Genomic DNA, 15,999 nt, shown 5'->3' with positions numbered 1-15,999 from the left:
ACAGGGATTGAACCCAGGGGCACTTTTCCACTGAGCTAAATCCCGTCCTTTCTATTCTTTATTCTGAAACAGGGTCTCCCTAAATTGCCCAGGCTGACCTGGAACATGTGAAGCTCCTGCCCCAGCCTCGAGTTGCTGGATTACAGGCCTGTGCCCTGCGCCCGGCTCAGTGGTTTTAAATACAGGCACAGCATTGTGCAGCCATTGCCACTGATCTCAAAGTGCCACAACCCCAAAAGTGTGCACTCTGCATTCAACAGCCGCTTCCCTTCCGGCTCATTCTAACCACCACTCATCTTTCCATCTCCACGGACCTGCCTATCATGGGCATTCCATGGCAATGGGGCCACTCCCCATGTGCTCCTCTCAGCATCCGTGGTGTCCTTTTTACAGCTAGTCGTCCATCTCATGCAGACACATAAATGTCCATCAGGTGCAGGGTACTTGGGTGTTTCTCCTTTGGCGCTATGACAAACACTGTGGCCAAGAACACTTGCGACGTGTTTCTGTGTTCTGGTCGTCTCAACCTGGGTAGGTCCCTGGGGGTGGCACTGCCTGTCCTGAGCAGCTGCGTTTTCTGTTTGCACCAGCACTGGATGGGCGCCCCGCGCCTCCCGAGCTGCTCGTTTTGAGGTGGTTTTGACTAGCGCTTCCTCCACCAAGGGCCCTGGCCTCGTCACACGCCTGCTGACCTTTTGCAGGTTTCTTCTCCTTTTGTTGTTCTGGAGGATGGGACGGGGCACTGTACCACTGAGTTTCATCCCCAGCCCTTCCCCCATGTTAAAGTGTTTTAGTTGTCCATGGACCTTTATTTATTTACATGCAGTGCTCAGAATCGAACCCGGTGCCTCGCACATGCTAGGCAAGCGCTCTACCACTGCGCTACACACTAGCCCCCCAGTCCTTTTTGAGATAAGAGTCTCATTAAGTCCCAAGGCTGGCCTCTTAATTTGTGATCCTCCTGTCGACCTCTCGAGCTGCTGGGATCGCAAGCCTGTGCCACTGTGCCTGGCTTTTTTTTTTTTTTTTTTTTTCCTTTGCTTGCAGTGCAATCCGACCTAGGGCTTTATACTTGCTAAGCGAGCACTCTGTCCATTTTTAAATTGAGTTATTTTGTTGCCATCTGAGGTGCTGAGAGTTCTTTAAATATCCTGGATGAGACCCTTATCAGGTATCACGCATATGTTCTCCATCCTGATTCTGTGTCCTCCAGTGGTGAAGCACCAAGACTTGAGAGACCAGAGTCAGGTGTCTGCGGTGCCTGTAATCCCAGCAACTCAGGAGGCTGGGACAGGATTGTTAGCCTGAGGCCAGGCTCAGCACAAAAAGGGCTCAGGATGTAGCTCAGTGGTACAGTGCTGTGGGGCGTAATTCCCAGTACAAAACAAAACAAAACAAAAAAACCTAGGAAGGCAGAGAGAGAGGAACACCTGGGGTGCTACCCCACCTGTGCTGAGACAGTCTCCCCGGAACCAGGGGGTGTGGTGTCCAGGGGAGCTGCCGGTCTGTCAGGCCACACCGCCATTCCTCTACAGCTAAATACCCGCATATCATCGCGCTGTGGGCTCACAATACTTTTAGGGGCCCAGAAAAATGTTTTCTTTTAAAATCAAAATCAGAAGGAAAACCAATGTAAAGCTTAGAAGAAAACCCTCTAAATGCATCAATTTATTCATCTTGGTACTGTTTTGTAAAGTAGAATTTTTGCTGAAAGGGGGACTGAACCCATGTGTGCATTACCACTGAGCTACACCCTTGGCTGGCTTTATTTTTTAAATTTGTTCCACAGGAAGGGAGCCTTGGCTGTTTTGAGACAGTGTCTCCCGAAGTCGCCCAGGCTGGCTTGAACTTGAACTCCTCCTGCCTCAGGCTCCTGAGTTAACTGGGATCACAAGCCCCCTCTCAATTGTTTTTAAATAGAGAAAGGGCTCACACAGACTGAGTGCCTCCAGTCCACCAGTCATATCGTGGCTCTGCTTGGCCCTCTAGCTGCGGACCTTTTTTTTTTTTTGCAGGGTGGGTGGGGTGGGGTGGGGGAGTGCTGGGGAATCAAACCCAGGGCCTTGCGCATGCGAGGCAAGCGCTCTACCAACTGAGCTACATCCCCAGCCCGACTTTCTACTGGGGAAGCAGAGGTCTTGACTGGGGCCATCTGCTCCTTCCTCTACAAGGGTCAAGACCTCAGGCTTCCTGGCTGGTGTTCTGCCTGAGCCAGTCACTGAACCTTTGGCCCTCCGTGTCCTCATCTGCACCTGGCCCTGTGCAGTTTTGTAAACCAGGGCCACTATGGGAGGAGGGGCTCTGCAGAGCGGGGCCTGCGAGTTGAGGAAGGCAGCAGGGAAGCTCAATGGTCAGTGTGCTGGGCTCCCCAGCCCCCGCAGACCGTCCTTTACCAGATGGGAGCTGAGCGGGCATGACGCCCTCCTGCTGTGGCGCAGAGGACGTGTGGGAGCCAGATCTCCCCCTCACACAGTCGCATCCACTAGGAACACCCAGGGCCTGTGGGCTTTGGCTACAAGGCCTTTATTGCAAACAAAATCTGAGGTATGAGAAGCTGATTCAGAACCCACGCCTGCCTCGCCCGGGGAGGGGTGCTCTGCACTCACCCCATGCCAGGCCTGGGCACTGGGGCCCAGAGCAGCCCTCCAGAGGCCAGAGGGCCCGTCCCTGCACTGAGGTAGCTGCGTCTCAGGCCCCCACAAGGACAACACCCAGGGTGGCCCGACTCCCACAGAACTCCCTCCCCGCTAGGAGGGGAGGGCAGGGCAGGCACCAGCCTGGCTCCTTGCACCCCTGGCACCCGTGTGCCCCTCTCAGCAAAGGCACATTCCTGCCCGCCCCCCGGGGCGGCCCAGGCAGCCATGGGGCTGGGCGGCTGCCACGTGGCCACAGGGGCTTGGGGTCACTGCTGCTCCAGGCAGTCCTCGGTCACGCCCTGGGCGGCCAGCTCGGCCAGCACGTTCTGCAGGTAGTTGGGGTCGGGGTAGCCGTGGCCTGTCACGTTGCGGTCCATCTCTGTCTTGTGGTGGATCTCGTTCCACACCACTGTGTCCGTCTCACCCGTAGTGCTCGACGTCCCAACTGTGAAGATAAGTCGCCTCTTCCAGGCCACCTTCAAGAGCTCCAGGACCTGCCGAGGAGAAGGGAAGGCCTGAGGGGCCCGCGGGGCCCTGCCCTTCCGCTAACCAAGATGCACTCGCCCAGGCCCAGCACGGAATCCCATCAGCGGGACCCCCAGAACGCTGACCGCTGATGTGACAGCCCTGCGGATCTCCCGCGAGCCTGCGCCCCGGCCCTGCCCTCCCCACCCTGGCAGCCAGCACTGCCTCCTACACGGTCACTCAGCCATAACTCAGGAGCCACCTCGAGTCTGCCCTCCCGATGTCTGTCCAGGCGAGCTGCCTGCCTCCCTCCTCACTGACCTTGGCCTCCACACTTGGCCACTGAAGAGCCCAGCCTCCAGGCTGGCCTGCAGCTCAGTGATAGAGCACTTGCCTAGCACGTATGAGGTCCCAGCCTCGATTCCCAGCACAGAAAAAATAAAGGAACGGAGTGTCCAGCACACACCTCCCCAGCAGCCAGAGAGCTTTTCAAACTGGACCTCAGAACTCCCCTCCCATGGCAGGCCTGGGGCGCGGCCAGACCCAGCCTGCAGCCGCCTCATCCTGAGGGTCTGGCTCCTGCCCACCTCGGGCCCATCTGGAAGCCCCCACACCAGCTCTTCTATCTGCCTGGAAGGCTTTTCCTGTAGCTGCCAAGTCCCTGCTCAGGTCTCAGCGCAGACAGGATGGCCCAGCCACCTGCCTACAGAGCACCCCTGTGAAGGCCGGGCCGTCTCTTCCTGGATCCACAGCGATTCCTTGGAAAGGAGCGGCAAACACGCCAGTCCAACCCCAGGTCTCATCTTCTGCGTGGCCACTGGTGGGTGGTGGGTCTTTACCTTGCGACCCTGGACATTGTCCGGAAGGTAGCACTGGCGGGGAAACCCTCTGGCGGTGAATGGCTTTCCTGGGTTGGGGTGCTCAGGGCCCTGCAAGAGGAACAGACAACAAAATGGGAGTGCTGTGGGAGGGCCCATGGCCAGCTGCAGAGGCTCACAGGACATGGAAGCCTGGCACCGGCCCACCCCACCTTCCTGGCCAGGTCCATTCTTATTTTGTTTGTTTGTACTGAGGATTGAACCCAGGGGTGCTTAACCACTGAGCCACACCACCAGTCTGCTTATATTTTATTTAGAGACAGGGACTTGCTGAATTGCTAAGTACCTTGCTAAGTTGCTGAGGCTGGCTTTAAACTTGTGATCCTCCTGCCTCCGCCTCCCAAGCTGCTGGGATTACAGGTGTACACCACCATGCCCAGCAGGTTCCTTCTTGTGCTCAAGTGACCAAATAACTCTGGCTCCTCAGAGGCCCAAAGCGAATGTGGCCTCCCACCCATGCTCACCCTCCTTGAGCCGTGCCCATCTGCCTGACACCACCGCCACTCCTCAACACCGGACCCTGCAAGAGCGAGGACAGACCCTCCTCTGCTCTGGAGAGGCCCTGGACCCCGGCTTGCTCTGCCCCTTCTTTAGGACCCTGTAGGCACCACTCCACACCCTCTACCCGCTCACTGGGTGGCAGCTGGTTCTAAGAACTGGCTGGAGCAGTGGCATAGGAGGGGGCAGTGGCAGGCCCCCTTCTCTGCCCTCACAAGGGCTGCACCACCTACAACTCCATCCCCTCTGCTTGGGTGCAAGGTTAGGAGACCAGAAGAGCAGGACTCCACCAAACAGCAGGACCCCATCTGGCTCTGACCACCCCTGCCTCAGATTGAGACCAGCCCCGGCCCAGGGCAGGTCCACGCCAGGTCAGGGCTCCTCTCCGGCTTTCCTGAGACCCGGGGGCCTCGCGCTTGCATTCCTGAAATCCAGCCTCGACCCTGCCACTTCCAGCCCAGCTTAGTGGTCAGAGTTGTTCTCAAGAACAGGGGCCTGGCCCACTCCTTGGAGCCTGCCGGGGGCTCCCCAGGTCCCCTGCACTGTTCCTCCTGCTCGTCTGCCTTATTCTCTGCCCAGCACAAGTCCACCTGGAATGACTTGTCTCCAGGAGGCCTCCTGGGCTCGGGGAAGGACAGAGGGTCACCTTCTTCCACAGCCCCAGTCCCCAGCACTGCTGCCTTCACGTCCTGCCTCCCTGGCTCTGGCCTCAGGCAGCGGGGAGCCTGGGGCTGGCAGCATGGATACCCTCACCCCATCCCTGGGGCGGGGCAGTGAGAACAGTGCCTGGGTGTGACCGACTTGGGCAAAGTCCCCAGAGGCTCTCCTGTGGCAGGTCCCCTTACCTGAATGCCGTGCGGAATGTTGTACACTATGAGTATCGTCCCACAGTCCTCGTGGCCAGGGAGTGACACCTGGAACCTGAACACCTCCATCTTCCCCCGGGGCTGCGTCCCAGTCTTCTCCCCATAGATGGTTTTGCAGGAAGGACACTGCAAGCTCCCGTCCTGAGACAAGGCAGACGCAGCGACTGAGCCACGGGTCCCAGCCACACCTGGACAGTCGGCCACTGCTAGGTGGGAGGAGAGGCCACAGGGATGGGTGGCACGGCTCGCCGGGCCCCCAGGCAGCCTCCACTCACAGAAACTGAATTCCAACAGCATATGGTTAAAGGAAGCTCTACACCACACTCACCATGCAGGTCTTACTAAAGGGGGGAGCTGGGGAGGCTGGCATTGGGCAGGAAAATTAGGAGCAAGTCTCGAGTCTATCTCCTTTGAAATCAAGCAGAAAACCCGGAGACTGATCTGATGGCCTGCATGCAGGCTGGACAGGAACGCTGCAGACAGGGCCCAGCCAGGCCCGAATGGCTGTCACTGTCCTCCCAACCTCTACCCACCCTGGTTAAAACCTCCACAGGAACAGCAGCCAGAGGTTCGCCACTGAGGGCCTCAGCAGGACCCTTCCCCTGTAAAGGGACCCTGAACCAGGAGCCTGGCTCTGCACCACCAGCAGGTGACCCTGGGCAGGTTCCCCTCCCTTTTTCATCATAAGCACAGGCTTGACTGCAGAGGGACGTCACAGGGACAATGTGGAGTTCTTGGAAGTAGGTGGGGTGAGCCGGGTCTGCTGCTAGGAGTCAGGCTCCCTCCCTGCACCCCGCCAGAGGAGCTGGGCACCCAGCCCCCATGGCTTCCTTCCTAAAGCACACAGCAAGCCCAGGACAGCTGGCCAGGCCTTCAAGATGGCCTGCAAGCCGGCTCCAGGCCTGGACCGTCTTTCCACACTTGCTACCCAGAGCGCAGTGTGAGGACTGCAGCCACCTGGGGGCTGCCCTGCCCAGACCCTGCTCCGCGGCAGCGTGAGGGATGGAGGCCTGGGAGCGGGTCACCTCCACCTGCCCCTGGCCACCGTGGACACCTTGTTCCCGTTGCAGTACATGGCCAGCAGGCACAGCAGGTGGAAGGCGTGGCTGCACTTGGTGAGGCGGCCCGCGGCCGTGGGCCCCAGGGTCTGGCTGTCGGTCACGTCGCCGTACCCAGACGTCGCAGACAGTTTCTCCATGCAGATGATGCAGTCCTGCAGGGGAGCAAACAGGGCCAGCTCGCCACAGCTGGCCAGGCCACCGAAACCAGGCTGAGAGGCAAAGGTGCAGATGCCACAACCGTGCTCGCAATCGGGCTGGGGAGCATCTGTTCCAAAGGCTGGGAACACAGAAGTCACTGCGACCTGGGCCACGAAGGGCTGACCAGAGCTTGGACAATGGGAACAGCCAGATGGGGAGGATGGAAGAGGAGGAAGCCTCCGGAGCTGGCTTTCGCAAGGACACAGGAACCGTGAGATGGACAAGCAGGAATTTCCTAAAACATGGAACACCACGTGCAGCTCCAGGGGCACCAGGCAAACACGGGCAGGAGGTGAGACCAGGCCAGGGCCAGGGCCAGGTCTTGACCTCTGCGTTCGGGAGCGGAGGACCCTGTGAGGCAGGGCCTGCTGAAGAGCTGTTTGTTTTCTTGGTACCAAGGATAGAACCCTGAGCCACATCCCCAGCCCACATATATATCTATATTTTTAAAAATATTTTTTAGCTGCTAAAGGACACAATATATTTTTTTATGTAGTGCTGAGAATTGAACCCAGTACCTCATACATACTAGGGAAGCGCTCCACCACTGAGCCACAGCACCAGATCTCCTTTTTTACATTTTTTTTTTTTTTTTTTTTTTTTTTGCGGTGCTGGGGATCGAACCCAGGGCCTTGTGCTTGCAAGGCAAGCACTCTACCGACTGAGCTATCTCCCCAGCCCCACATTTTTTTATTTAGAGAAAGAGCCTCACTAAGTTGCTGAGGCTGGCTTTGAACTGGTGATCCTCCTGCCTCAGCCTCTCAAGTTCCTGGGATTTCAGATGTGCACCACTGTGCCCAGCCTGGCAAGCTTGACCTTTAACCCCACTCCAGTACCTCTAAGACTCTCCATTAGCATCAGAACAAAGTTGTGCCAGGACCCCAAGACGTAGCTCAGCAGAATAGGGTTTGGGTTCCACTGTGGCTGTAACAGGCTTGGTGGCCTACTACGTACAGGAACCTGACCACACTCTCAACAGTCAGAGGGGCAAGGTCACCTGGACAGGCCATCTCACTCCTGCACCAGTGCCAACCTGAGGAGTGGGGCAGACATGTCCAGGCTCATCTCTGGGCCCCTGTCCCCGGGTGGCCCTAGGTCACACAGGCCTGTGCCGAGGGCAGAGCTCAGGCCTACAGCTCGCCTGTGAGGTGGGAAGATGCAGGCCTCTGGAGCCCTGGGCGCCTTGTCCTGACAAGGCCCACCTCCCTCAGGAGGCAGGAGCTGAGACTAGAGATGAAGCCTGGCGCATGCCCTAGACACACCGCGGGTCCACTGTGGGCCGGGCTGGGGACCCTTTAGCTAAGTGCATTCTCACTGGCAAACGGGACGGCAGAGGCGTGGCTTGCAGTACACGTACCTCATCTGGGGGTGTCTTCAGCTCCTCAGTGTAGCTTCTGATCACCTGCTCTGGCTCTGGCTTTGGAGCCCCTTCTGCAAGAGACGAGAAGGTAAGCGCTGTCCCGGGCATCCAAGCAGGAGCGCGATGCCAGGGAGGAGGGAAGGCGGGTGCAAGTCTAAGCTGCCAGGAAGAACCGTTAGAGGGCCAAGACGGAAGGTTAGCACGCAAGCCAGGAAGCCTCGGCGCAGGCGCAGGGCACCCCACAGCCCCAGCCAGGCTGCCCTCGAGGCCCAACCTGGCCAGGCAGTGTGGCCTGGAGGAGGCAGAGGGGCAGAAACAGAGCAGCAGCTCACAACTCTCCGAGTCGCGTCAGGCCCTTCTGAGAAGGCCCAAAGGGTCCAAAGGGCAGCTTCCTGAGAACCTTCTGGCAGTGTTTATTCCACTTCCACCACTCTTGTGTGAAAATGCACCAGGGCCCAGCCCATGTGCCATCCTACAGGTCTGCACGCTGCAGGCAGCCACCATGAAGCTGTCTACACACCACCTGTCTCAGAACTGGGGGGTCTCAGTCACATGCCTACTCAACTCCAAGCTCAGCGACTCAGCAGGGATGCAGGGAGATGCAGGTTGGCTGCCTGGTGCACGTGCCCCACCTCCCTCGGTGCCCAGTCCTGCATGGAGGACACAAGTGCTCAGCAGTGGCAGCATCAGCACAGCCAGCTTCTCCAGGCAATGGTGACACTCAGAAGGGTGGCCAAGCCCAGCAGGAGCCAAAGGAGGATGGGGGAGGCAGCACAGTCCTAAAGAAAACCCCTGGCAGGGTTCCCCATTCTGCCTCAAGGTCACACTAGGGTTCATGGTCCCCAAGTCCAGAAAGGAAGGGACTCCTGGTCTGAACCCACGCTCATGGTCCTCAGCCTGTGGCCTCAAAGACTTAGGAAGAGAGGGGTCATGACTATTTGGGAAGGTGGCCTGGAGGAGCAAGGCTGGAACCTGGGGTCTCAGGCTCGACTGACTCTCATGCTGTGACCACAGCCTATCATCTCTGAGTCTCAGCTCCCCCAACCAGAAACGGAGAAGCCCCACCTAGCACTGGTGTGAAGCAGCAGGGCTGCCGCCTGAGAACAAGAGCCACCAGCAAAGGGATCCCCCACACACCTGCACGCACCATATACCCTGCACCCACACCCATATGCACCCGCAGGCTTCCACATGCACCCACGCAAAACCATGTGCCCACATACACACGCATGTACCCCATACAGACCCACATGCCGTGTGTAAGCACATGCATCCACAGGTACCCCCCCACATACCCATCGGCATCCATCCACACCCCATACACACCAAGACCCCCACGTGCCCCATATACCCAAGTGCCCCATACACAGCCACATACCCTGTATGCACAACTTAGCAGCCCATCCCCCTCCCACAATCCCCTTCAACACCCCCATACACGCATAGACTTTCAGAACCACACCAATCGCTATGGTGAGAAAGCCAGACCAACACTGGCACAGGGAGGCCATCCAGGAGGCTGGGACTCCCCGCTCAGACTGAGGAGAGTCTTCTGTTCTAGAAAAGTCTAGTGGCTCAGCCAGTCTTGGGGAGCCAGGGACCCCTCTGCATGTGGCCCACCTCACCCGGGCAGCCTTTCAGAGATAGAGGGCGCCTCCATTAGCCAGAGTTCTCACAGGGGGCCGACCAGGAGCCCGACGACCCCACAAGAGGCACACCTGAACTCAGAGGCCAGAGATCTGTGAGAGCCTGTGTTCTTCCCAAGCAACCTGGGTGCCCTGGAGGCCGCCAGTCACCTGCCCTGTTCCACCTGCACCAAGGCAGGGTGAGAGCAGCATGCACAGAGCCCAGAACCAGGCTCAGGACTCCGAAGCCAGCTTTTTCCCCGGGCCCCCTCCACGCTTGGCTGCCACTGTTAGTACGTGTCCAGCACTTCACGGTTCTTCCTCATTCTCAACCCTCCCAGCAGGACATGCCGCTTCATGAATGGAGAAACCTGCGTGAGGTCACGAAGCTAGTGCAGGCTAGAGCCGAGACTGAAACTCAGGCTGACAGGGCCGCAGCCCAGGTCCCTGTCCACAGGGGACCTGTGACACGTGAAGGCCATCTTTCATGCCACCTTAGAACAGCACAGAGCTTACTACCGTAGACTCCTCCACATACACTGCGTTAAAATTCCCAGCACCTTCTGTGGCTGTGAAACCCCTTCTGCCCTGGCCACATGACCAACAGGACAGTGGTCACCAGGGGAGCCCACATGGGCAGTGAGCCTGGGCTGCTATCTTGAGGGTCTTTCTTGATACACACACTGGCCCCCTGGAGAGACAGTCATGCCAGAATCCCAAGCCACACCTCATCCACACCTTGATGTCTGCAAAGTCACAGGGTCCTCATGAAAAAGTCCCTCTCACTTTGACTGTGCTGGGAATGCCAGAATCCCAGTAGCCACCTCTGCTGCCAAGCAAGGGCAGGGAGAAGGGCCACAGGAAGGGAAAAGGGCCATGGAGGTTAAAGAAGAAACCGGCGCGCAGAGCCAGAGGCAGCAAGACTTGGAGGCGGCTGAGCAGAGGCCAGAGAGCATTTGTGAACAGGAGCTACCTTTCACGGCCAGTCTCCTCAGTCTCTTAACTGAGCTGTGGCTCTTAGAGGCCAAACAGGAGGCGGGAGGGCTGGCAGGCTGGGGCGCGCGGCTAAAACACACAGGGAGTCCAATGGCCGACATCAGCACACTTGTCATGCCTGCACAGGTGCGAGATCAGACATGCAGAGAGGGGAGACACGTTAGGAGGCATTCGGCAGGTGACGTCCACAAACCCTGCTGAGTCGAGGTGGCAGCACCATGAATGGCCATCAGGACAGGCAGGAGAGCCTGACCCCTCAAAGGGTACTACCTGTGCCGCAGGACTGAGTTCCAGGTCAGGAACCAGAGAGCTGGTGAAATGGCCTGGCTCCCCAGAGCCCTGGCCCAGAGTCCCCCAGGTGCCTGCCAAGCAACTTCACAGCCTGTACCCAGAGCATGCAGGGAGGGGGAGGCCATCTGCCCTAGAAGAGCAGAGAGATCACCACCAAGGAAGCTTCCTCGGAGTTCCTGGTGGCGTCTCCCAGTGCCAGGCGCAGGAGCAGATGCGGCAATGTGGCAGGGTGCAGCCAGGCTAGGGAAACGGCCTCGGGCAGAGCTGGCTTCAGATGGTGCCTCTGGGCCTGGCCACACCCTCCTGGCTTCAGCTGTCCTGTCTTCTGTGGGTGCTGTCTGCTTTCCCTGCCCCGCCTGGCCTACCTAGTGACGTGGCTCTGGAGACATCGCTGAGGTGGGAACACGGCCCCTCTGGACTGTTTCCACACTGAGGAGATCCCCCATGGCCTCCAGCTGTGGCTTCCTTTGCTGGTGCCACCATGAGGAGTGGCAGCTGGCAACAGGGCTGAGATGTGTGCACCTCTCTGCCCAGCTGGACCCTGCCCCCATGCTGTCCCCTTCTACTCTTTGATGACTCAACCTCATGGGACACACCATTTTGCTATAGGTCCTCATTCCTGCCACACCCTCAATACCCATCTGTCCACAGTACCACATCCCCAGTCCTCCCTGTCACTGATCAGTGTGGCTCAAAGGCACCTCCTCCCTCGAGGAAAGGAGCTCTGGGCTTCTCAGCCACCCTGTATTCCCCAGTCCTTGGAACCTGGTTGAGGCAGTGGGCACGTCAGGGTTCCAGGGAAAGCTCCTTCCTGGACCCCATTCCTCTCCAGGACAGTCGGGACGGAAAGCGCTACCCCCGCCACCCAGGTGATTCAGAGGAGTGAGGGGTAGCCAGGTCAGCCACCATGGCCTCCATGACAGGATCAAAGGTCCCAACTTGGCAAACATGCCCAGTCAGGGACAGAAGCAAGGCTAGCCATCTGCCTGGACAGCACAGTCAAGTGAGGCAGGGGTCACTGTGGTGGCCATTCAGCAGGAGGCACCAAAGTGCACTACAGAAGGCCCCGGCAGGAACCCACACTCTGACCAGGTTCCTGCTCCTCTGTCACTGCAATGCCACCCCCAAGCTGAGATTGTTCCTGGGCTCAAATGTTCTCCTGGGAATGAAATGTCAGGGAGACAGAATGACGAGCAGGCACAGGTAGCAGAAAGACGTAGGGAGCAGGCTTTGTGTGGTCCTCGTCCTCTAAATGAACAGGTCCCCACTTCACTCAGCTCTCTGAAGGGCCACCTCTGCAGGCGGGCCACAGGCCCTCCCTGACCCCTTCACAGGAAGGACCAGCAACTTTACTCTTCTTATCACTTTTCTTTCCTTAACTTTTTAGCTGTAGATGGACACAATACATTTCCTACCTACCTACCTACCAGGTGGTGCTGAGGATCGAGCCAGGGGCCTCACGCGGGCTCGGCAAGCGCTCTCCTGCTGAGCCCCAGCCCCTCCTCTTACCACTTTCACCACCTGAAATTACTCGAGTGTTTCAGTTTCCACTGTCCCCAAGCACGCCCTCCACGGAGTGCTCACGAAGTGCCAGCACCCAGGGAGTGGGCGGTCTGCAGGAGGCACACCGTGTGTCTGCGAGGAACGAAGACATCCCAGGGCCCCGACTGCCAGCCCCAGGGCACCGGCACTGCAGTCCTCTCTCCCTGTCCACCAGAGGCCTAGTCTCAGGAACTCAAGTCACAAACAGGAAGGCTCGATACCAATGCCCGGAGAGGCAGCCCCTGCTCTGAGAGAGGTCGGAAAACGACCCCAGGCCCCCAAACTCATCATCGCCACAGCAGCAAACAGTGGCTAGGGCTGGGGTGCCCAGGAGTGGGCCTCTGCACCGTCCTCAGCAGCAGGGACTCGGAGACAGCCGCCAGGGGTGATCGCCCTCACAGTTGAGGGCTTTTCCCTCTGCTCCCCTGGGATGGGTTCCCACAAGGCCTGGAGACGAGGCCCCACTTGCAGCTTTCCCCAACTGCACATACCCGCTTCCTGACACCCAGAGGTCGGCCTCCACCTAGCGACCAGGGTTGAGATCCAAGCCTGTCTCCTTCCACTCTGGCCTCTTCAGTGGGTTCCAGGGTGGCCCCTTGCTGGCTGGCTGGTCTTGGGCAAGTTCTGGAGCAGCAGTAAGACGCAGGCCCCTGAGGCAGATGCCACTGGCTTTCCTCGTGGGCTCCAGCCCCGTCCCATAAAGGAGGGAGACTGCAGCCAGGAGAGCTGTGACCTGGAGGCTCAGCTCCTTCAGTCACACAGAGGGGCACTCAGTCCTGACAACATGACCACCTGGCTATAAACTGACTTGCAAAACCCGTCCCCAATGCCCACATCTCTGCAGCCAGGTGTGGCATATTCCTGAATCCAGCCCTTGCTTCTTGGAGGCTAGCTGGGCTCCTCTCATTCCCTGGTGCCCCAGAAAATGGTCCCACCACCTGGTATGTAGGAGAGGAGGCAATCTGGCAACAGGCTCCAGTCTCTCCCATTTCTCACCTGGGACCAACTTCCTGAACTTTGGAGGTCTCTTTTCCTACCAGCCTGGAATGTATGAGGTCCTGGGTACCATGTCCAGCACCGCAAAAAAATAACAATTAGCTGAGTGCGGTGGTGCACACCTGTGATCCCAACAACCTGGGAGGTGAGGCAAGAGGATCACTAGGTGAGGCCAGTCTCAGCAACTTAACAAGATCCTGCCTCAAAAAAAAAAAAAAAAAAAAAAAAGAGTAGAGGGGTCAGCCAGTGCTACTGAGGCACAGCTAGGAGCCACCAAGAAAGGTCCTTAACATCCACAGCACAGCCTCAGTGCCTCAGTGGCCACCCTGGCAGAACGTGCTGCACTGAAGACCCCTAGCTCAGAGCAGGCGGGGCTGGGGGGTCAGGCCCATTTACCCGCAGCCGTCTCTGTCGCCAACGTCCCTGCCCACAGCAGCACTCTGCATTGGTATCTCACTCATCTATGGCACCCGGGCCAAGTGGCCCAAGGAGGGCGGGACATTCTGTTCAGCACGACTGCTCACTCTTTCCTCTCGGCCAGAAGAGACCGATGGCTGAGCAGCAGGGCAGGGCTGACAGGCTGCCGGGCTTCTCCCGCCCCTCCAGTTCCTTGCCCTCACGTCCATCTTCTACCACTTCTCTAGCTGTCCCTTTCCAGGAGCCTCCTCCCTCTGTCCCCCAGGAGGGTCCAAGGGCCTCCTCATCCCCCAGGGCACTCCCCTGATGCACACCCACATCCCCGCTGCCTTTCCACACCAGTCACCTCCCTGTCCAACGCTTCCACCAGGCTCACAAGCACCCGGGTATCACAGGAAGAACCCGGATTCTGAGCCAGAGCATGTGCCAAGGTTGCATTAGGGGACTTTGAATTCTGAGCCTCAGCTTCCTCAAAATAAAGTGGGAATGAAAGTCACTACCTCCTCCAGGGATGAAACACATGGGCACACACAGAGCTCCCAGTCACTCCTCTGAGTCACTGTCCCAGTGACACCACCACACGCCTGGCCCTGTAGGCCCCCTCTGTCCCCCCTCCACTCACCCTGCTCCAGCCACCAGATCAGAAGGCTCCTGCCTCTGTGCCTGATGCAGAGTCTCCCCTCACCACCCTGCCACCGACCTCACGGCAGGGCCCACACAGGGCCCTGCACCAGGCTGCACTACCCACGCTGCAGGCTCCGGGACTCAATAAAACCAAACTGTCGCCTGGGCCCCTGCCAGCTGCAAATGATGGGGTTCCCTGCCACACCTGCACTTTTTGCACACCTCACAATCCCCAAGTTACAAACGGCCTCAGAGGGTCCTTGGTACCCAGAAGAGGGCTTCTGTTATTTTGGGGGTGCTAGGGATGGAACCCAGTGCTTTGCACATGCTCAGTAAGTGCTCCACTGCTAGATCCCCAGACTCCCACCTTTTATTGTTTCCCCATATTTTTTATTGGTGCATTACAGTTATATATAACAGGGCGGGGGGTTCGTTGCTACAGTTATATGCCACCCATTCCCCAGTATTTCCCCTTTACCTCCCTCTTTTTTATTACTGGTGTTTTGTGGTGGTGGTGGTTGGAACCAGGGAACAAACCCAGGGGCACTTAACCACTAAGCCACATCTCCAGCCCTTTTTATTTTGAGACAGGGCCTCGTCAAGTTGCTGAAGCTAGCTTGAATGTGTGATCCTCCTGTCTCAGTCTCCCATGCAGTGTGATTACAGGCAAGTGCCACACGCCTGATTGTAAAAGGACCTTTAAATAAACGTCAAAATGTATGGATAATAAATGATCTAAACGGAACCAAATGACCAGATGTAGCTACAACCAGGCGGCTTTATGAGCCCCCAGAGGGACCCTGCCTTCAGCACTGCAGAACAGAAAGGTGGTCTAAATCTAATTCAATTCAAAAATTTAAAAGGACGTGTAAGGTCCACACCAGTGCACTGTGTCCAGTCCCACTGCACCAGAGCGCCAAAGGGGCGGGCACCCAAGCTCACGCCCTGGGGTACACCATCGTCGGAAAGAGGCCACACTCCCCCAGGAAGCGCCTTTGGGTTCCCCTGGGGATCCAGGTGACAAGGGCCCTACCCCACCATGTCCTCCCTGCCAAGCCCTGCGGGGCACCGCTTGTTCAGGGCACCTACCTGCAAGCGCTTGCTGGACCCTGCTGGGCTTTGGCATCTGCATGGGCACAGTGGCGGGGATGCTCCCAGGGCTGCTGGAGGGACCGCTGGGGAGGGAGGCACTTGGGGAGGAGAGAAGAGAGCAAAGCTGAGTACATGACATGGCCTCGGGGAGGAGGGGAGAGATTGGCCTGAGCTGGAACCTCGTGGCCTGAGAAGGCACCTCCCGCTTCCGCTTTCCCAGCTGCCTCTGGGCGAAGGAGGCCCCTGGGCTGTTTTGAACAGTTCAGAGACTATGAAGATAATCTTAAAAGAGGAGCTTGCAACATTCTGGTCTCACTAGCTTCATTAAAGTGAAGCTCTCAGGGAGCCTGTGCGGAGGAGAAGCCCAGCAGAGACCATTTTAGCAAGTGATCAAGGACATTACCACCAGTAACAGGGCGAGTCGGTATCCTGAACACCATGATCTGATGCTCCC

At 58.1% G+C, this 15,999-nt stretch overlaps 1 protein-coding gene across 2 annotated transcripts in view; it reads right to left on the bottom strand.

The window, feature by feature from the left end:
* Positions 1-2,499: 2,499 nt before the first annotated feature.
* Positions 2,500-15,999, bottom strand: part of Dtx2 (deltex E3 ubiquitin ligase 2) — a 33,086-nt gene continuing 19,586 nt past the window's right edge. Inside the window, exons 5-11 of one of the 2 annotated variants that reach the window (XM_047533643.1) lie at positions 15,543-15,643; positions 10,561-10,701; positions 7,960-8,033; positions 6,398-6,556; positions 5,323-5,484; positions 3,941-4,030; positions 2,500-3,130 (exon numbers count right to left, since the gene is read on the bottom strand). In XM_047533643.1, the coding sequence (XP_047389599.1) occupies positions 2,903-3,130; positions 3,941-4,030; positions 5,323-5,484; positions 6,398-6,556; positions 7,960-8,033; positions 10,561-10,701; positions 15,543-15,643 (955 nt within the window). In that variant the 3' untranslated portion in view covers positions 2,500-2,902. The remainder of the gene's footprint in view (positions 3,131-3,940; positions 4,031-5,322; positions 5,485-6,397; positions 6,557-7,959; positions 8,034-10,560; positions 10,702-15,542; positions 15,644-15,999) is intronic. The other variant, XM_047533644.1, reaches the window with a different exon arrangement.

Source organism: Sciurus carolinensis, chromosome 18, assembly GCF_902686445.1.
Source record: "Sciurus carolinensis chromosome 18, mSciCar1.2, whole genome shotgun sequence".
In the NCBI taxonomy this organism is placed as follows: domain Eukaryota; kingdom Metazoa; phylum Chordata; class Mammalia; order Rodentia; family Sciuridae; genus Sciurus; species Sciurus carolinensis.
This window is presented reverse-complemented; position numbering and strand designations above follow the sequence as displayed.